The 22,320-nt window shown below is 45.4% G+C and overlaps 3 protein-coding genes across 3 annotated transcripts in view; 2 read left to right on the top strand and 1 right to left on the bottom strand.

Annotated features, from left to right (window-relative positions):
• The window catches only part of LOC307201271 (C-type lectin BfL-2-like), a 70,699-nt gene extending 61,667 nt beyond the window's left edge, over positions 1 to 9,032 (bottom strand). The window contains exons 1-2 of the mRNA XM_079950332.1: positions 8,940 to 9,032; positions 8,250 to 8,352 (exon numbers count right to left, since the gene is read on the bottom strand). The gene's annotated coding sequence lies outside the window, so the exon portion shown is untranslated. The remainder of the gene's footprint in view (positions 1 to 8,249; positions 8,353 to 8,939) is intronic.
• LOC307201264 (angiogenin-3-like) overlaps positions 1 to 22,320 on the top strand; it is a 346,417-nt gene that overhangs the window by 29,427 nt on the left and 294,670 nt on the right. The window lies entirely within an intron of this gene.
• Positions 1,498 to 13,619, top strand: LOC307201274 (C-type lectin BpLec-like). The gene is made up of 6 exons (XM_079950336.1): positions 1,498 to 1,560; positions 5,746 to 5,818; positions 6,306 to 6,397; positions 7,893 to 8,033; positions 9,533 to 9,647; positions 13,334 to 13,619. Exons 2-6 carry the CDS (start codon positions 5,758 to 5,760, stop codon positions 13,393 to 13,395), a joined length of 471 nt encoding a protein of 156 aa, XP_079806462.1. The 5' UTR covers positions 1,498 to 1,560; positions 5,746 to 5,757; the 3' UTR covers positions 13,396 to 13,619.

Genomic DNA, 22,320 nt, shown 5'->3' with positions numbered 1-22,320 from the left:
ATGTTAGGATCACACTGCTTGGAATGCACAGTGCTAGGCATGTGTTTGATGTCACAGGCATGCACAAAATGCTGTTAGCCCTACAATGGTAGCAAATGAGAACTGGCACCAATAAGAGATTTACTTCTGGGCTTATAGCTGTTTGGTAGGCAGTGCTGGTGTTAGGCTATTTGTGCCCTAGGCAATGCTAACTGCATGCAACTCCCTCCCCAATTTCTAACTTCAATTTTCAAAAACATTTCTTGTAGGAAAACCAGAAAGCACAATTTGCTAATTCTTTCAGGTAAAGTTCTGATGCTTGAGCACAGGGGTCAACAAACTTTTTCAGCAGGGGGCCAGTCCACTGTCCCTCAGACCTTGTGGGGGGCCGGACCATATTTTGAAAAAATAAAAATAAAAAATGAAAAAATTCCTATGCCCCACAAATAACCCAGAGATGCATTTTAAATAAAAGGACACATTCTACTCATGTAAAAACACGCTGGTTCCCGGACTGTCCGCAGGCCAGATTTAGAAGGCAGTTGGGTCAGATTCGGCCCCCAGGCTTTAGTTTGCGTGCCCATGCTTTAGCAGGTTCAGTCTATATAGTTGCCCAGCTAACTAGTCTACTATTGAGTGTATGGTCATTTTTTTCAGCCATAGCTCATTAGAACAATGAATACATTTCCTAAACAACATTAAGATGTGACTGTAAGAATTATGATTAATTGCATTTTCCACTTTTTATTTACCGGTATATTATGTAACCTCCAATCAACTCTAGGGATTATTGGTGAGGGGGAAACAGATCTTCATTAGGGCCACACCAAAGGACAAAAAGGTCAAACCTGATATCCTTGCAGATTTTGGTTCCAGTAAATACAGGGGCTTGTCATGCTTGTGTAGTGAGACACAACTAACATGGATGGGACTGGGGTGAGTTTGTGACAATGCAGCAGCAGAGGGAACTTGGCATTAGGATAAACATATTAGCAACCAGACGTGCTAAGTTGGGCCAAACATTGGGGGGGGTGCATGTGCACACAAGATCCCCCCCCCATCGGACCACACCTGCTGTGGGCACCTGCCAGGATGCTCTGGCGATCATGGCGGGGGGCACACAGAGGGCAAAAATTGCCCTCCAAGCCTCCTGCCCGGCGCTCTGGCGATCATGGTGGGCAGCACCTAGAGGGGAAATTGCTTTCCAAGCGCAATGCCCCTGCCTGGCATGGGAGCACTCACCTGGGGGCAGTGGGGGATGGCAGCCACCTCAATATTGGGAGGGGGTCCTCAAAATATCAAGGGGGCTGAAGCTCCTTGCACCCCCTATACCCGGTGCTCCTGTTAGCAATTACTCTGAATATCCATCCAATCAATTTGTCTGTGGTTTTCAGTGGAATTTGAAACCTGCCTTTTCTCTCTTAATCTGTAGTCCATATATGGGTAAGTGGTTCCTCTTTCTTCCTGCCTTTCCATGCCCTGCCCTAGCCAAGCTCTATATAAGAATGAGCCCAGCAGCCTGAGACACAGACCTGCCACTGTAGGAAGCAGCATCCATATCCTCAACAGGACGGAGCTTGGGTAAGTTGCAGGTCGGGATGAGCGAATCTGACTATTTTGGTCTCTTCCAGTCTTTCACATCAACTGGCGATTTTCTTTTTTAAAAACCAGGACACCAGTGAACTTCTTCCAATGTACACATTTCTGGAATCATTTCTCCTTTCTGTAATGCATTTCTAATGCTATTTTCATGTATATAGGTATTTTTATGCATGCTGTATCCTAGTACAGTGGAACCTCGGAAGCTGAACGCATTTGAACTCGAACTTTTAGGCTCCTGAATGATCGAAAAACGGACGTGATTGTTCTGGTTTTCGACTGATTTTCAGAAGCCGAATGTCCAGCGGCTTCCAATTGGCTGGAGCATGCTCCTGCAGCCAATTGGAAGCTGTGCCTTTGTTTTCGAACTGTTCTGGGAGTCGAACGGACTCCCAGAATGGATTGGATTTGGAAACCAAGGTAGGACTGTATTGCATCGTTCTACACATTCCGTGGCTGTCGAATGGCACTGCCCACCATGTCTGTTCTGACAATGTGGCTGCTGGTTCACACTTTGAGGAACTGAAACCAGATTTTAAGGAAGCACAGCCTTTGAAGAAACGGGATACTACCCGCCTTCCTTAGATGCTAAAACTGATGGTGATTTGTCCCATGAAAATTTCCTCAAATTCATCCAGGAGCCCAGTCAACTGTAGTCAGTCCTTTCGTGTGACGAGATTTCTAAGGAAACACTGCAGGGGAAGGGAATCGGTGGGATAGGAAAATTCACTGTGCTTGATGCAACAAGGGCAAAGCTCCTGTGCATTTCCTTCAAGAAGATTTCCTTACAATACAGCTGCTGATTTGCACTTTATTTGGGGGCTGCCATCTGTACTGCACTCTACACTTAATGAACTATCTCTATTCTTATGCCAGCAGAGCTCGACTGATTTCTCTCAACTGCTTTCCTTTTTTTTTATTTTTTTTTTTTATAAATATTTATTGAGATTTTTTGGATACAAAATGCAAAAATAGTAAACAATATAGCATGGATCATAACACATTTGTCAGAACTTCTTTGGACTCCCTCGCGTCTCCCACTCCCACTTACATCATTATAAATTTTTTTCCAGCAATTTATCATCTTATTTATATTCTTGAATCTTGTTCCGTTAATTTAATCTAATCTTCAAAAATTTTATATTTCCCTCAATCTCACTTATCATCAAGTTCAAATCTAATTCAATGGTAGGCAATTATTTATGATCTAGCATCCTTCTTAGCATTCAACCAAATTACAATACTTTTGTAAATAAATCTTGAATTTCTTCCAGTCTTCTTCAACCCTCTCTTCTCCCAGGTCTCGGATTCTGCCAGTCATCTCGGCCAGTTGCATATAGTCCATCAGCTGCATCTGCCACTCTTCCAGTGTGGGTAGATCTTGAGTTTTCCAGCTCTTAGCGATGAGTATCCTTGCTGCCGTTGTTGCATACATAAAAAATGTTCTGTCCTTCTTTAACACCTTCTGGCCGACAATGCCCAGAAGGAAGGCCTCTGGTTTCTTAGTGAAGGTATACTTAAATACCTTTTTCAACTCATTATATATCATTTCCCAGAAGGCCTTCACTCTAGGACAGGTCCACCAGAGGTGAAAGAATGTTCCTTCGTGTTCTTTACATTTCCAACATTTATTGTCAGACAAATGGTATATTTTGGCAAGTTTAACTGGGGTCATGTACCATCTATATATCATTTTCATTACATTTTCCTTCAAAGCATTACATGCAGTGAAGTTCAGCCCAGTGGTCCACAACCTTTCCCAATCCTCAAACATAATATTATGCCCAATATCCTGAGCCCACTTTATCATAACCGATTTAACCATTTCGTCTTGTGTATTCCATTTCAGCAGCAAGTTATACATTCTTGATAATACCTTAGTTTTTGGTTCTAACAATTCTGTTTCCAACTTCGATTTCTCCACCTGGAACCCTACCTTTTTGTCATTTTTGAAAACTTCTTTAATCTGAGCGTAATGTAACCAGTCTCGCACTTTATCTTTCATTTTCTCCAAACTCTGCAATTTCCAATTGTCTCCGTCTTTTTCAACTGCTTTCCAGCACAGTCTTCAGTGTGTTTGTGAGGTGGGACATGGCAGGTGACCTGCCACCATGAATCCTGGCACTGCTCAGGGCATAAGGTTTTGTGGGGGTTTTCTTTGTTGCCCTTCATTGACTCCAATGGAGGGGGAGAATTAGTTACACCATTTCCAGTCAGGTCTGATGGTGTTCCACTCCTGGGGCCTCTTGCATGAATCAATAAGACTGGATCAAGTAGATCCAAAGCAATCTCTGTCCTTCCTTTGCCTGTTTCTGGGGCTACCACCAGGGAATTACCTTTTGCTCCCTGAGCTCCCTGTTCCCTTCTGCCAACAAAGATCTTCTCTTCCAGAATAGAGTGTCAGGGACTGGGCAAAGGAGGAGGAGGGGTGGAGACCACCTTCCCATCCTGTCCCTTCCAGGGAGGAGGAGGAGGAGGAGGAGGAGGAGGAGGAGGAGGAGGGAGACAATATAGATTTCCAATAGTGGTTTGTGGGAGATCAGAGCTCCGAGCCAGAGGGGAAAAGTTGGAAAATAATGGGAGAAGAGGAGCAGGCAAAGCCAGAGCAGAAGCTGGCTGACACGTTGTCATTAGACAGCAGTCCAGATCCACCATATCCCAGACCCAGGCAGGCCTTAAAAGTGGGAGAACAAAGAGCTCGAAGGACAGAGGACACTTAGTGGCACCTGTAGAGAAGAAGATGATGAATGAGGAAGTGGGAGAGAAGGAGGTAGAGATTCATTCAGGACAACGCCATTATCCAAGAGGCAACTAGCTGGGAACCACTGACAGCAGCCTGACATAGAAGCAACTCCACTCCTTCTTAACTTTCTTAAGGCAGCCCACCAACCTGAGTGTTATTACAGTGGTACCTCAGGTTACATACGCTTCAAATTACATACGCTTCAGGTTACAGACTCTGCTAACCCAGAAATCGTGCTTCAGGTTAAGAGCTTTAGGATGAGAACAGAAATCGTGCTCTGGCGGTGCAGCGGCAGTAGGAGGCCCCATTAGCTAAAGTGGTCTTCAGGTTAAGAACGGTTTCAGGTTAAGAACAGACCTCCGGAACGAATTAAGTACTTAACCCGAGGTACCACTGTATTGTTCTTCCCATAAAACAAAAGAAGGACAAGAGCAACAGATTAACAACTAAAAGGCTTTCGATAAATGTTAATACTGCTTTAGTCTAGAACATCGGAGCCAACTGCTAGGAGCTGAGGCCCCTTCACTCCCCATAAAATATTTGAAGGGGTCAGCTCTCCCCCAGTTGATGGGCCCTGCCATTCAAATGGTGTCTGTGTGCTGCATCTTGTGATCAGTTATGGGAGAGGGGCTTACTTGCCTCAATATTTTATTCAAGTTAGCATCCCTGGTCTAGAAACAGTGGAGGCTGGTATGTTAGGAGGAATGGGGCACAGCCCCACAAAGCTCTACCTGCCCTCAGAAAGTCCCAGTGTTGTGTGTTCTTTCTTACATCTGGGTGGCACAGGCTGTCCCTTCCTTCTACTACCTGTTGTCCCTGGAGGGGAAAGAGAACAAAACCAGAATTGCTTGGCTCTGCCTGTCATTGACTCTGCCTCCACTTACCATTGGTTTTACTGCCTTCTGCCCTACAAATCCTACCAGTCCCAATGGACACCAGCCTCCACTGGTCCAGAATCCAGGATCTGTGATTCCTCAACAATGGCAAACTCTTTAGGTTCTCCCTTCTTTCCCTAACTTTCTCGTTTTTCTCCATTCTTTTCCTTCTCTTCTCATTTTTTAGAAATTCACATGAAGGAGAATTGTGATGTTAAGAGTATAAAATACTATTTTATTTCTTACTGCCATCACCACATGGATGAAATGGCAATCAGTGGGGATAGGTTTTGACCTTCCATAAAAGGTCAAGCAGAAGATGGAACATGGTCAGCGTTAGGTGCATCTGCACACTAAGCTTATTTGACTCCATGATACTTCAACAATCGCCAACTTTAAGTTTTGGGTTCTCTCTTCTTTCTCTAATCTTCCCATTTATGATTTTAAGAACAGAAAATACTGATTTACTTCTTCCTGCTATCACCACATTGACAATGCCAATAAATAAGGATAAGTTTTTAATTTGCTGCACATTTCCTTCCACTGAAGGTCAACCAGAAGATGGGGGTTGTCACCTACCTTTGCCTTTTTGGTTTCCTGGTCTCCTATTCTTTCCCAGGAGGTGAGTGTTTTAACAATTATCTGGGAATTCCCCAGAAATTTTAATTGGGGTTAAGCGTTTATAAAAACAAAACTACTTGTCAGATTTCCAGGTGATGGTAATCCACCCAAGGCTGTTGGAATAAATAACCAGGCAATGGAATCAGGTCCATTCGGGTGAATAGGGAACTGCCCTACCAACCTCCGTCTGCCCTGAACCACTCTTCAGATTCATATTTACAACCAGTCAGGGAGTGGTGCTGCCTGTCATTGACTCTGGATCCACTTACTGTTTGCCTCCCTGCTTTCTGTCCCAATTTCCTATCAGTGCCATGGAGTACCAGTCACCAATGGAAGCAGGAATGTTTAAATTAGGTCTGCATTCATTAATCTTAAAATTATCTGTGCAAATTTGTAGGTGAAGTAGGATTCCACATTGAAAATTGCATTCTAACAGCTTTTGTCTCCCTCCCCCATCTTTTTCTTCTTTTACTCCTCTCTCCATACAGTAAAGGCCAGATCCTGTCCCAGGAATTGGCTGAAAGCCCAGGGCAGCTGCTATGCATATTTTGACTCTCAGAAAACTTGGTCTGAAGCTGAGGTAAGAAGCTGTTTCTCACCAACCAAGCTGTAACATCAGGTGCTGTCATGGGTTTCAGATGACATTTTTGTGAGGAGGGCTATCAGTGTGAGCTGTTGGGAGACAATACCTGGCCAGCATCTTGGTATAATCAGAAGAGAGTTGCTCACCCATTGTGTTCAAGTAACCTGTTTCCACAGGAGCCAAGAAAGCTTAATTAACAGTCAGGAGAGATGGCCTGGCAAGAAGGTACCATTTCCCAAGTGAAAAGATACAAGCTATCTCTGCCCCTTTGTCCCTCCAGCTTGCATGTGAGCAGGAGGGACCTCAGGGCTCACTCAAGTGGGGGGGGGGAGTGGAGCCTTCCCACCCCCAAGCCAAGAACCGCAAACAAGCTGTGTCATCCTCAGCTCTGCAGGGTGTTGGGATGAAAGTGCCTCATCTCTTGCAATGAGAGCTGTGGCCGTTTCACCCCATGCCTTGAGGGCTGGGGCCAATACAGATTGTTGTTTCAACATCATGGTGTATTGCCAGATTGTGATGTTTGGATGGTGATACATCATGGTGTTGAAAACCTGACATCACCCAGCTATATACAGTTAAGAACAACTATTTCAAACATTAAGATAATAGGTAAATTCAAGGATAAGCTACAAAACCAGATTAAAACACAGGTCAACATTCTGCATGCCTGCATAAAGGTAAAGGGACCCCTGACCATTAGGTCCAGTCGTGACCGACTCTGGGGTTGCGCGACTCTGGGGTTGCGTGTTTGTCTGCAGACAGCCTCCGGGTCATGTGGCCAGCATGACTAAGCGCTTCTGGCGAACCAGAGCAGCGCACGGAAATGCCGTTTACCTTCCCGCTGGAGCGGTCCCTATTTATCTACTTGCACTTTGATGGGCTTTCGAACTGCTAGGTTGGCAGGAGCAGGGACCAAGCAATGGGAGCTCACCCCGTTGCGGGGATTTGAACCGCCGACCTTCTGATCGGCAAGTCCTAGGCTGGTTTAACCACAGTGCCACCCACTTCTGAAAAGAGTGCAGCCAAATCATGACTATGAGCATTCTTCCTGCATTCATCCTAGTTTTTGTGTATGAGCTTCAAGGTGGTTTTCTTTAAAGCGTTTAAAAACCATATTCAAGGTGCTTTTCTTGCACCAAGATTGAGTGCTTGAAGCACCTTTAATTGCACTCATGTGCAGCAGGTCCAGCAGGTTTCTTTAGTTTCCCAGCAGGTCCAGAGGATGGAGAAAGGGGCCTGGCTTCACTCACAGCATTTTCTTCACCCCTTTTTCTCTCTCCCTTCCTCAGCTGCTTTAGTTCCCATTTGAAAAACTTCCAACTCTCCACCACTGGTGTTTTATGATTTTTAAATAATTGTTATTACTTATTTGACAAGTTGTGAACCCCTCTGGGAAAGCTTTGTGGGAAAGAGACTGTGTGTGTGTGTGTGTGTGTGTGTGTGTGTGTTAGTAATAGTGGTGGAGCTTATTTACTTGCTTGGCTATTCTCAGAATGAGTGCCTGAGCTATGGCTGTGGGACCCATCTTGCCTCCATCCTCAATGAGAAAGAGTCAGATGCGGTGGCCAATTACATCTCTGCAAACCAGAAAAACGCAAGTCAGGTTTGGATTGGGCTGCATGATCCCACTGAGGTGAGTTGCCTTTACTTTCTCTATTTCAGGCCATTGTCACTGAGTAACGGCTTCTTAGCATCACCATTCCATCCTTACCCAAATCATCTCCCCAGATTACTCCAATATGTGACTTTTCCACAATTTTCTAATAGAATCCTATTAGAAGTGGAAGTGAGGAGATGATTAACATATTCAATCCTCCTGGCAAACTGGGAATAATATCCCCTCACTCACCCAAGTTTAGGATGTTCCACCATTCTCCAGCAGAGTTTTTTGTTCTTTGAGGAAAATAAGTGGCTCACGTAAATGTAAACTAAGCTTTGAATAATAAAGAAAACTGTAAATCTATGTCCCAGATACCTCGATATCTGTCTACCTTATCGGTAGCGTCGCATAGATTCGCATTTGTTAGAGCCAGATTTAATGTGTTCCCCTCAAATGTGCTGAGCAATAGATTTTCTAACGGTAAAACTTCTGTTTTATGCACATGTGACAACAAACCAATAGAATCCCTTTATCATATCTTGTTTAATTGCCCTTTATACATTGTTCCCTGATCAAGGATTCTGAGTTCAATCATTCTGGAAATTGTTGCTAAACCACCTGAATTACATCTAGCTTATCTACTCCAGGACATTGACTCTTATAGAACGTTACAGGTTGCCAAATTCCTGATTTCAGTTCTTTCATATAAAAGACTTCATGGAATGCTGCATGACTATTAAAAATCTAGTAAACTCTATGCACCATCTTTATCTTCAAGGCCATAATACAGTACATCTAGAAATTGTAAGTAATGTGAAGGAGATTATGCGTTGAAATATTTTAGTTGATATTTTAGAATGTAAAATGCTATTTTATTTATTGATTTGTTTTACCTTGTGGGCTTATAGCCGAATAAAGTATTATCTATCTAAAGAAAACTGTAACAAAATAACAAAATAAGAGAAACTAAATACAACAACATGAGGCTAGTCTGAGGCAAGAAGTGAGAAGAGGCAGTTGGTCCCTCTTAACTGATATTCTTAATGGAACACAGACACTGAAGGGAGGGGCTCCGGACTTGTCTCCAGAGCAAAACACACAAGTCCCGCCCACCAGATACCAAGCACTCTACTATTCAAATTAGGTCCCAGTGTTTTTCCTACAAATACAATCATACCTTGGTTCTCGAACACCTTGTGACTCAAATGTTTTGGCTTCTAAACACCGTAAACCCGGAAGTGAGTTTTCCAGTTTGTAAACGTTCTTTGAAACCCTAACGTCTGATGTGACTTCCGTAGCTTCTGATTGAGTGCAGGAAGCTCCTGCAGCCTATTGGAAGCCACACTTTGGTTTTTGAACGTTTTCGGAAGTCGAACGGGCTTCTGGAAAGGATTCCATTAGAGAACCAAGGTACAACTGTATCTCCATCATAACTGGCAATAGCTTCATAACTGGCCAACTCTCCACGTGATCTTTGCATTGGCCTCCTCGTTTCAAATGAATGTATGATCTGTTCTGTCACATTGCTGCAGAAAGGACATTGGAGGTGGTTGGATGACGAGATCTACAATTACAAACGCTGGGATTCTCATCGCCCAGACAACTACAACAATGAAGAATATTGTGTGCATCTGCTAAAGGACGCAGGTAAGGAAGCAATTTGTAGGGACTGATCAAAAAAAGGTTTCATGCCTATCACTCCATCAGTTTCAAGTATTTCAAAGGGTAGTATCTGACTTTAAAAATCAAAATGATCAAACTCAATATACTTTGGATAGTCATTGCTATTGATGGTCCATTCATTTGAAAGGTTTACTCTGGGTATTAGTTGAGTGAATACAGTGGCAGAGCTTCATGCTCTGGCACCAGGGGGGGCGGAGAGCAGGTGGGGGAGGGGCTGGTGGACATCCTGGGGGCAGGGGGCGCCGCTTGCGGGGCTGCGGCGCCCAGCACTGGTGGGGGGAAGCCACGATGGCACCCTGCCCGGATCACCCTCCCCTCTCAGTCCTCTTCCTCTGCCAGTGAGTGGATACACACTCAGCCTGGTGCTTCTCTGTACTAAGGTTCACAAGTCAATATCTCTGGAGATCTGACCAACTTATTGATTCTTTAGGGACACTTCCAATGATACCATGAAGCAGAATCTATCATGTTTCTTAACAAAATGATTAGGCTCAAACAGCATTATTATTATTATTATTATTATTATTATTATTATTATTATTATTATTTATACCTCACTCATCTGACTGGGTTTCCTCAGCAACTCTGTGTGGCTCCCAACAGAATATTAAAAGCACAATATAACATATAAGACTTTGAAGCCAGGTGATCAGTGAGTGACCTTCATATGTTTCGTTAGTTCTGGCCCTGCTGTGAGTCCTGAAAAGTCCAGACTCACTGGAACAAACTCTGGGGTTGGGGCAAATGTTGAAAATGCTCTTAAATGCTTTTAAATTTTAAATTTTTAATCTGTGGCGTTTTAAATTTGGGTTTTTTGTTTTGTTTTTGCTCTCTCTGGGTGGGGGGAATAAACGTTTAGTTGGGCCTGGGGATTAGTTTAACTTTAGTATAATTATAAATTGGTTGTTGTTGTTGTTGTTGTTGTTGTTGTTGCTTTCTACTGCTTTATTGGTTCATTGTATAGTTTGTATTCTGTTCTGAAGGGGAGAGGGTCAGGGCTGTCTGGGAGTGGGCCCCAGTCAACAGAATGGCTGGGGTGCACTTGGACACCTGATCTCAGTGATCACGGGTAGGAGGAGGAGTTACGCTAAGACCAGGCCATGTCATTAACGAGGAGGCAGGTTTAGTTGTTGTTTGAAGACTATCCCTGCCTCTGGGTCTGGTCTTGACCACAAGGATACTGGAATCAACAAGGGAGACCCACATTACCTGAAGGTGCTGCTGTGCAGTGCCAGGTCAATGATTCACAAGACCACTGAGATCCACGACAGGATGGAGGACTTGACCTGGCATGTGTAACAGAGACTTGGCTGGATGAAGAAGATGGGCCTGTCCTTGCCACTGCTTGTCTACCAGGTTTCTCTTATACACAGCAACCCAGCTCATATGGGCGGGGAGGCGAGGTTGCAGTGAGTTTTAGGAAGTCAATAGCTTGCACCAGGCGTCCTATTGGGAAGACCTAGTTTTCTGAGCGTGTGTTCTGGAAGTTGGACAAGAGGGGCAGTACAGGATTCCTTTTGGTGTACTGACCTCCCCGCTGTAGCAAGGATTCCCTGCCTGAGCTGCTTCAGGTCACGGCGGATGTTCTCCTGGAGACACCTAGTTTGGTTGTCCTAGGGGATTTAACATCCATGCTGACACGACCTTACAAGGCGCTGCTTGGGACTTTGTGGGAAAGCATGACCTCCATGGGGATGTTCCTGAATGAATTTCGCCCAACTCATTGTTGCGGACATGCCTTAGACCTGGAGTTCACCTCTATGGATGTGGGTGATCTGACACTAAGTAAAAGCGAAACAAAAGTAAAAGCGAAACAAAAGAAGTGCCATGGTCAGATCACTTCCTGGTGCCGCAACCCTTTCCCTCTGCAGGGAGGTGGGACTGATTTGGACCCCCCCCACTTAATGGATTCAAATGCTTTCCAGAGTGTAGTAGGGGATGTTTTATCTCATGTTGATGGCCTTTCAGCTGATTTCCCGGTGGTCCGCTGGAATGCGGAGTTAACCAGAGCTATCGACTGTCTGGCTCCAAAGCGCTTTCTCCAACTGCATGGAGCCTGGCAGCCTCATGGTTTTCCCCAGAGCTGAGGGTGATGAAACAATCACTGAGGTGGCAATAGCGCCAGTGGTGGAAATCGGACCAGAAACGGGTTAGAGCTCAACGTTGAGCCTACCAAGTGGCAATAGCGATGGTGAAGAGGTCCTTCTTCACTGCCTCTTTGCATCTGCAGAAAACAGCAGCAGGAGACTCTTTCAGGTGGTTCACAATCTTAACCTTCACCATTGGGGCCTGGTAAGGACCCCAAGATCTCCTGCAATGATTTTGCAACTTTTTTGCAGGCAAAGCCGCTCAGATTCGGAAAGAGGTAGACGCCATCATGGGAGCAGGGCTGGGGCAGGAGAGTGCTAGAGTCCTGTCTATTCCAGCTGCATGGGATCAGTTCCAATCTGTTACCTCTGAGGATGTGGACAGGCTGCTTGGATGAGTGAAACTGACCACCTGTCTCCTCAATCCTTGCCCATCCTGGCTCATAAAAGGGAGCCAGGAAGGGCAGGGTGATGGGCTCCGGGGGATAGTGAATGCTTCCCTCTGTGAGCAAGCTTTCCTGGAACCGCTGAAAGAGGCAGTTATTAAACCGCGTCTTTAAAAAACATATTTGGACATGGCCAATCTGGACAACTATCACCCACTCTCAAATCTTCCATTCTTGGGCAGAGTGACTGAGCAGGTGGTTGCTGAACAACTCCAAGCACGCCTGGAGGATGCGGACCATTTGGATCCCTTCCAATTGGGATTCAGGCCTAATCATGGGACTGAAACTGCGGGTTTGGGCTGAGTGTTCATCAGTATGCGGATGATACCCAGCTCTACCTCTCTTTCAAATCAGAACCAGTGAAGGCGGTGAAGGTACTTTTTGAGTGTCTGGAGGCAGATGGAGGATGGATGACAGCTAACAGATCGAGGCTGAATCCTGACAAGACAGAAGTACTGTTTTGGGGGGACAGGGGGATGGCAGGTGTGGAGGACTCTCTGGTTCTGAATGGGGTAACTGTGCACCTGAAGGACCAGATGTGCAGCCTGGGACTCATTTTAGACTCACAGCTGTCTGTGGAGGCACAGGCCTATTCTGTGTTCAGGGCAGCTGCCTACCAGCTCCATCTGGTATGCAGGCTGAGACCCTACCTGCCTGCAGACTATCTCGCCAGAGTGGTGCATGCTCTAGTTATCTCCCGCTTGGACTACTGCAATGCGCTCTGTGTGGGGCTACCTTTGAAGGTGTGCCAGGAACTACAACTAATCCAGAATGCGGCAGCTAGACTGGTGACTGGGAGTGGCTGCAGAGACCATATAACACTGGTCCTGAAAGACCTACATTGGCTCCCACTACGTTTCTGAGCACAATTCAAAGTGTTGGTGCTGATCTTGAAAGCCCTCAATGGACTCAGCCCAGTATGCCTGAAGGAGTGTCTCCACCCCCATTGTTCAACCTGGGCACAGAGGTCCAGCTCTGAGGGCCTTCTGGTGGCTCCCTCACTATTATTAAAGTCTGAATCCATTTTATTCCCTCTACACATTGGGGAAAGGAATAATAGGCAATAAGAAGTAACTTTCCTTATTTCTTGAATTATAATTTTTGTTTTGAATTTCAGGTTTTAAGAAGTGGAATGATGTAAAATGCAACAACAAGTACGCCTTCATCTGCAAGCAGTAACTCTAAAGGAGACTTCCGTTCTCTACTGCGTTGGCTGCGAAGTTGCCTTGACATTATATGTATTTCTGATAACATTCTTTCCTCTCCCATAAATGGCCAGCTCTCTCTCATCACTTTCAAAATAGCCATTGCTATAGAGATGCCTCTTCAATTTCCCCCTTCCCTTTGAAATTTTCTTGGACCTGCAGCAGAACATCATCTTAATAAATTCTCTTCCATGCATATTTTCCTTATTGCATTGCTGTTCTGCTTTGTCCATCCATACTTACAAGCACGGCCACCCCAGCCATGAGGCAAGGTGAAGTTCTTGCCTCAGACGGCAAGCTGGGATGGGTAGCAGATTGGCCTCCTGCTCTTGTTGACTGTCTCCTCCATCTCCACCAGCCTGCCCTGCTTGCATCCACATTCCCTCCTATAATGCAAGGACATCGTAGATGATAGGAGAGACCTGCCCCTGTTACATGGGTGCATTATGTATGTGCCCTGAGGGAATGGCGAAGAAAATGATGATGAGGGCATTGGCACTGGAAGGCCATCCCATCCGAAAGCACACTCCTTTTCTCAGAGCTCCTCAGCACGGTTTATACTATAACCAGAATTGTGGAAGCCATAAAGTGAGGATAGGGAAAATTACAAGAGGACCCCACAGCATGTGACTGTTGGGATATGTCTGGGGATACGGGGGCGATTGGCGGGCCCCCAGCTGGCTCTAGCCCTCTGGCCGGCAGCCGGGCAAACTCCGGTTCTTGGAACAGCATCAAAACTGTGACCCAAGCCTCAGAGACCTCAGAGAACTCTTTGCAACAGAAGTAGCGGATAGAGGCATATGTAAGCATATTTACAAGCATTTATTCAGCATCAGGACAAAGGAAAAAACATGTCTGCTTCCCTTTGTGTCCAAGCAAATGGCACAGGCAAAAGCTATATACAAGGGAAGTTCCCAGCAGACTGTGCTGGAAGTAAACAGACATGTGACATACAACAACTCTACATGCCTGTTCTAAAGGTGGAATGAAACTATATCCTAGCAGTGACCTCTGACAAGGCCTGGGATGCTGCATTGTTCATTTGACCAGCCCCAGCAAAAGTTGCCTAGATCTCCCAGTGCAGCCTGGGATAGAAGGAGAAATACTCTTAAGCATTCACAAAACATTTTGCCAATCATGATAAACAGAAAATTACAACCCATGTGTTTAAGTAAGAATTTTAACTTGCTGCACCTGTGAGATGTTTGATGGCTTTATGGTTGTATTTCTGATTCATTTTATATTTTTTGTTTTGTGCAATGGCTATGGTATATCAATAAGCAACAGCCCCGTGGTGACAAGCAGACATGGCAAATGGGGTGGGGCATAGGCGTTTCACAAATGTTTTCTCAGTAGGAAGAAAGCCTCGATCTTTCAAGCAAGGTAATTCTGAGTAGCCACCCAATTGCCTTTTATACTGTAAAGGCAGTACTGTATACTGTACTTGGGGAGTGATTGAAATAATGTTGAAGCAGAGGAAAGTGCTTTAACAAACATATCTCAGTACTGAAGCAGACTTTTGTCCTTTGCCTGATGTCAGGGCTAGCAGCATATATCACCAGCTTCCCCTGTTCCTTTTCTGCTGCTGTGGGAGGCTCCTCTCCAGAGTCCCAGGTTCCTTCCTCTGATTGCTTAGCAGCAGCAATTATGTGATTAAGGATCCTTAGCAATGATGCTGCCTGTCAAAGGCTCAGATGGTTGTCTCTATGTTCCTTTTATCCCCCGCCCTGCCTGGTGACCCTGTTTGTACTATTTAATTGCCTTTAAATGTATTAAGAGCTGTAACTCATCCAGAATGGTACGGATTGCTGTCTTATAGTGGTGACGTTGTACCAGGACTCATGCCTGCAAGCATTCCAGATTCTGAGCTTTTCTCTCTCCCCCCCCTAAAGTAAATCTCTACCTGCCTAGAAAGAAATCTAGCAGTTTCTCAGACAGACAACTAGCATGCCAGCAGTTTGTAACTATTTTTAGGTTTGACTGCAGTGAGCAGCACTGCTGGAGGCAGAGTCCCTTAGGTGCTGTGCTCCTCATTCCCTATGGCCACGACCTGAACTTGAGTTGGTGCTCTTGGACCTTGAGTTGGAAAGATGGATGGACTGAGAAGGTCATAGTCACAGGTTGCCGCAAATGGCTGCGGAGAGCGAGCCTTGAAGGCTCAATTGTTGAGAGGGGCTAGGGCGAAACACAAGGGTGCTGTGCACCCCTAAAGAAAGCTCAAAAGGGAGTTTTGGGTGCAGGGCTTTGGCAGCGCCGAAATGCGAGCTCCCCTGCTAACCCCACCACTCTGAAAGGGGAGGGGAAAAAGACAGGGTTAAGCCAATGGGCAATAATCCATTGCTAACCCTTCCCCCCAATGAGAAGCCTCAGGCTCCGGCTGTAAAGTGGTAACGTCTGTTGAGGGAGGGGGCCCAACCCATTTGCCGTCTTGCCCTGAGCCCCCTAGTCCCACTTCACCTCACCCGGAAGCGAGCTTTGCTTGATTAAATTTCAACACTTGCTGGATCCAGGGATTAGAGGGGTCTGGCACCCCGCTCCCAACTCATAACATTACTATGTCAAATTGACCTTTGCACCAACTGTTTCTTAACAAATGCAACTATTTCTTAACAAGGGTGACTTGGCTATAGGGGTGGAATAGGCATTAGAAACCATGCTTTGGGTTTGCACAACTTGCACAAAGAGCTACAGTTGGTCAAGTTCCTTCTTCTGCAGAACAGTTACATTTGCAGGATCCCTTTCACCTTTTGCACCAGGTCATACTTATTATCTACTTGCAAATTTATTCCACCTCTTTCCTTCTGATTTTATGTGCCTCTCTGCCAGGGGTGCCAGCTTGGGGGTGGGGCTGAGCTCTTTGGGCGCCCCAAATGATTTTTTTGGGCTGGGGCGGAGCTCCCATAATATTCAGGGGACAGAGGAGGCTAGGCACCAAGCCGCAGTTCCCATGGCTGGTTTCTCCTTCTCCCCCCCGGATGTTCCTCTTTTCTGTGTGTATTATTTTTTATTATTTTTTTCTATTTTACAATTTAGTATATTAATTTAAACAACCTTTCCTAGTTTCCTAGTTCTGCTGGATCTCTCAGCAGCCTTTGACACCATTGCCCATAACATCCTTCTGGACTGTCTAGAGGCGCTGGGAGCTGGGGGCACTGTTATACAGTGGTTTCGCTCCTTCCTCCTGGGCCGTGTTCAGAAAGTGGTGGTGGGGGGATGAGTGTTCAGACCTCTGGGCCCTCACTTGTGGGGTGCCTCAGGGTTCCGTCCTCTCCCCCATGCTTTTTAATATCTATATGAAGCCACTGGGAGAGATCATCAGTGGGTTTGGGCTGGGTGTTCATCAGTATGCAGAATATACCCAGCTCTACCTCTCCTTTAAATCAGAACCAGTGAAGGTGGTGAAAGTCCTGTGTGAGTGCCTGGAGGCAGTTGGAGGATGGATGGCGACTAACAGATTGAGGTTGAATCCTGACAAGACTGAAGTACTGTTTTTGAGTGACAGGGGGCGGGTGGGTGTGGGGGACACCCTGGTCCTGAATGGGGTAACTGTGCCCCTGAAGGACCAGGTGCGCAGCCTGGGAGTCATTTTGGACTTACAGCTGTCCATGGAGATGCAGGTTAATTCTGTGTCCAGGGCAGCTGTCTACCAGCTCCATCTGGTACGCAGTCTGAGACCCTACCTGCTTGCGGACAGTCTTGCCAGAGTGGTACATGCTCCAGTTATCTCCCGCTTGGACTACTGCAATGCACTCTACGTCGGGCTACCTTTGAAGGTGACCCGGAAACTGCAATTAATCCAGAATGCGGCAGCTAGACTGGTGACCTGGAGTGGCCGCCGGGACCACATAACACCGGTCCTGAGAGATCTGCATTGGCTCCCAGTACGTTTCCATCTTGGTCCTGTATACCTGAAGGAGCGTCTCCACCCCCATCATTCACCCAGGACACTGAGATCCAGCACCGAGGGCCTTCTGGCGGTTCCCTCATTGCGAGAAGTGAGGTTATAGGCAACCAGATGGAGGGCCTTCTCGGTAATGGTGCCCGCCCTGTGGAATGTCCTCCCTTCACCTGTGAAGGAAATAAGCAGCTATCTTCTTTTTAAAAGACATCTGAAGGCAGCCCTGTTTAGGGAAGTTTTTAATATTTTTAATATTTAATGCTGTATTGTTTTTAACACTTGATTGGAAGCAGCCCAGAGTGGCTGGGGAAACTCAGGCAGATGGGCGGGGTATAAATAATAAATTATTATTATTATTATTATTATTATTATTATTATTAACCTGAAAATGTCAATGACTTCCCTTCTCTTTCCATGGTTCATTTTGCATATCACAAATCCCTGCATATTTTACATAAACTAAACCATTCAGTATTCCATTATGACATCCATCAAAACTTGTTTACACTGTTGAATTTATCTGAATGCTGTCAACGCTTTCAAGTGCAGAGAATTCTCCACCATACATTCAAGAAACATTTACCAATCTTCTTGTTCTCTTATATGATAGGTTAGGTCTGCAAACTGCACATATTCCATCATTTTAAGTCGCCAATCTTCTTTAGTTGGGACCTTGCTCGTTTTCCAGCCCCTGGCTCCTCCTCTTGGCACAATGCCAAGCATCTGTTGGTTTCTGCTTTCTTCACTGTGCAGCGAAATGCTTGTCACGGGACAATGTTTTGCATTCCACAGTCAGAGTACTGTTGGGTTTCCCACGGGAATGGGAGACTGGATGTGACGTACACTGGTTTCCTGTTTTTCACTGTTTCTCTTGGTGTTTCTTTGTTTCCGAGGAGAGGAGTTGCTTCTCTGCTCTCGCAGAGGCAAGATGCATGTTTGTATTCTCTCAGCATTGAAGTGTAAATAAAGTAAAGTAAAGTATGTGGCCCGTACTGCTCATCCTTCCGCTGTGTTGAGGAGCCTGCAAATATAACAGCATCACGCAGCATGTGGGACACTCAAGACATGATGCCTGTGATATCTCTTGTATGGTGTCGGGGGCAGTTGGTGTTGGTTTCTGCTCTCTTCACTGTGCAGCGAAAGGCTTGTCACAAGACAATGTTTACATTCCACAGACAGCATTGCTGTTATGTTTCCCACGGGAAAGGAGACTGGATGTGACGTACACTGGTTTCCTGTTTTTCACTGTTCTCACACAGTGTGTTTCTCTCTGAGCTTCAGAGGAGAGAGGATGCAGTTTTCTGCTCCGGCAGAGACAAGATGGTTTTCTGTAATCTACCAGCTTTGAAATGTAAATAAAGCAATATAGAGCATGTTGGCACGTATTCCTCATCATTCCGCTGTGCACTTGGATGCTACAAATCAACATTTTGGTTATGGCCCAGAAGACGCAGTCATTGGAATTCCGGAAAAAGGATCGGAATGCAGAGGGACGGATCGGACGGTATCTGCGCGTCAAGATGATTGATGAGGTATGTGCTACTGCTCCGGGCAGCCTGCCAGCTTCTATTTAATGGCTTTATGGCTGGACTTTGAACTTTTATGTCCGTTTGCCGGCTACAGGCAGCGGCTATGCCTATGCTGGGGAAATCGAAAGTAACTTTTGGGCTGAAGCAGCTGCTGATAACAGTGACGCAGCATGATTTAGGGCAGAGAGAAAGCTGTTTTGAACTTGCCTTTGGAATGAGGCTTGAAGCAGCAGAGATGCAGCTTGTATAAAGCAGCTTGTTTAAAGCAGCAGAGATGATGCAGAAGGCTAATGCCAGAGTCATGATGGCCCTTCAGGATGCTTGTGGGATTCCCAAGCTCAATAAGAAAAATTATACGGACTGGGTTATCTATGCAGAGGCTATTCTGCGGAAAGAGGGTCTGTTTGAAGTTATTACAGACACCAACCCAGCTCCAGTTACAGATGCATGGAAAGCTAAAGATTCCAAAGCAAGGGGAACTCTTACATTGATAGTATCCCCAGAAGAGCTCTGTCTATTGCGTGATAAGACCTCAGCCAGAGAAATTTGGGACGCTTTGAGGGAGGCACACTTGAGGACAGAAGCTGGGTCTACTATGTTTTATTTTAACAAGCTGCATAATATGGCTCTTGCTGAAGGTGGAGATGTGCGTACACATCTGATGGAGATGCAGAATCTGAGACATGAGCTGCAACAGAGAGGACTCAACTTTCCAGAGGCTGTGTATTCCTTCATGATACTACAATCTTTGGGTTCAGGTTGGGAGTCTGTTGCGACTCAGATTGCTGTACAGCCTACCGCTCAGCTGACAGTGGATTATGTTACTGCCGTGATTCAAAATGAAGCAGATCGCCGGGGTGCTGGCTGCATGGGAAAGGGGGAGTCTTCACAGACGTCATCCCATAGTGCAGTGGAACCACCAGATGGCGCCAAAGCTTTGAAGGCAGTGAAATGCTACTCCTGTGGACATCTAGGCCATATGAAGAGGGAATGCAAATATCCCAGGGCCAAGACAGAGCAGCGCAGCGGAAGCTCATCGCGTGGAAAAGGCCAGAGCAAAGGCAAAGGTCCGGTGTCCAGGACAACGCAGCCCAAAGCAATGGTCTCACGCTTCACTCCAAAAGTTGCAGAGGTCCAGAAGACGTCTAGATCTTTCTTCGTTGTTGATTCAGCGGCAACGCACCACATGTGCAACGATAAGCGACTGTTCGTGTCTTTTACACCGCAGGAAGGTGCGATTCACCAGGCGGATGACCACACAATTCCCAGTAAAGGCTACGGAACTGTTGTTCTTCACAGTTTGGACTTATCGATACAGAATGTACTTTATGTTCCAGATGCTAAACATAATCTGCTCAGCGTCGGACAGCTGAATGAGCGGAACATTGACGTTTCCTTTAAGAACAAAAGGTGCATCATCACAAAGAAAAATGATTATGTATTGTATGCTGAATATGTTGATCGTTTATATGTTTTGTATTATGATGATGTTGTGCAGGATGACACTTGTTGCATTGCAGGTTCTAACAAATGTTTGCATGCAGAATGTATTCATGATTTTCATCGAAAATTTGGTCATTTGGGTTTTGAGGCAGTATCTAAAATGCCTGCCTTGGTTGAAGGTATGACTATTAAACCCTGCAGGTACCACATGAAGTGCAAGGCATGCGCAGCAAACAAGGTGAAAATGGCTGCGAAAGGTAAGGTGTCTAGTAGGCAAGCTACAGAACCATACCAAATTGTTCATGCTGATTTGGTTGGACCACTAGCGCCCTCTTTGGGTGGAAATAGGTACTTCATGGTTCTCGTTGATGCATTTTCCAGGTATATTCATGTGTACAATCTCAAGCAGAAATCAGAGGCTTTTCCAAGGTTCAAGGAATTCTGTGCTTGGTTGGAAAATGTGCATGGTAAGAAGGTAAAGACTCTTTTCACAGATCGCGGGGGAGAATTCACTTCTCAGCAGTTTGAAGCTTTTCTGACTGAGAAAGGAATTCAACACGATTTGTCTAGTCCTCGCTCGCCATGGCAGAATGGACTTGCGGAACGAGCAAATCAGACATTGCTTCAAGGGTTAAAAACCTTGCTGCATGATGCAAATCTTCCAGAGAGTTATTGGGCCGAAGCTCTCTCATGTTTCACTTACAGTTATAATCGCAGGTTATCTTCAGCGATTGGTTGTACCCCCTATGAGAAGATGTTTGGCAAAAAGCCATACATCAAACACATGAAAATTTTTGGTTCTGACATGTGGGTTTATTCACCACAAAACTCCAAGTTAGACAAGCGTGGTTTGCATGGTATCTTTCTAGGTTATGAGAAAGGTTCTTACAGAATAAGGATGACTGACTCAAAGACTATTAAGCTCACAAGAAGTGTTGAGTACAATGCCAAGTGGGGGGAGAATGTGGGAATTTTCCAATGTTACCCTGATGACAGTGATGAGACTGAGGATAGTCAAAAGCAGCCACAGCAACCCACACCCACTGATGAAAGTTCTGATTCTGAGTCTGAAACTGAATCAGGTGATTCAGAGGATTTCAAGAGTGCGAAAGCCTCTATGCGACCCTCTGAAAGCTCTGATCAGGAATTGGAGGAACCATTGTTCACAATAGGTCACTTTTCTCCTAAGAAGGAAGAGGAGAGTGTTGAAGACTTAAGGCTAATTCGCAGGTCACAAAGAGCCACAAAAGGCAGACCTCCAAAGAGATTTGCTGATGAGTTTGCTAAGATAGCAGTAACAGCTGTTAAAAGCTCCAAGAAGGTATTTGAACCTTCAAGTTTCCAAGAAATCCAGGATTTGGATTCAAAGGAAGCTGAGCCATGGTTAAATGCCATGAAGGCTGAGCTTGATTCCTTGGAAAGAAACAAAACATGGGAACTTGTTCCAGTAGTTCCAGGAATGAAACTGCTAGGAAGCAAATGGGTCTTCAAAGCGAAGACTGATCAAAATGGCAAGATAGTCAGACACAAAGCCAGATTGGTAGCCAGAGGTTTTGCACAGGTACCAGGTGAAGACTATCACGAGACCTACTCACCCACAGTGAGGTATGAGAGCATTAGGCTTATGCTCAAGCTAGCTGCAGAGGAGAATCTACACATTAGTCACCATGATGTGAATACAGCTTTTCTGTACGGATCTCTAGATGAATCACTTTATATGCTTCCACCTGATGGCGTACAGGTAAAACAGGGATTTGTTTGTGCTCTGAAAAAGTCCCTTTATGGTCTCAAACAAAGTGCACGGTGTTGGCACACAAAACTCACTGAAGTATTGTTTTCTCTAGGTTTTCAGCAAGGGAAAGCTGATCCATGTGTATTTGTCAAAGAGGAGGGGCAAAAGAAATTGTATTGTTTGTTTTATGTTGATGATTTATTATTCTTTTGGGATGATGTCACAATGTACAATAACGCCCTAGCTCAACTGAAAGAGCACTTTGACATGAAAGATCTTGGTGAGGTAAACAACTAC

This window comes from Podarcis cretensis (genome assembly GCF_951804945.1).
Source record: "Podarcis cretensis genome assembly, chromosome: 13".
NCBI classification, from domain to species: Eukaryota; Metazoa; Chordata; class Lepidosauria; order Squamata; family Lacertidae; genus Podarcis; species Podarcis cretensis.
Note: the sequence above shows the minus strand (reverse complement) of the source record. Positions and strands in the feature narration are given on the sequence as shown.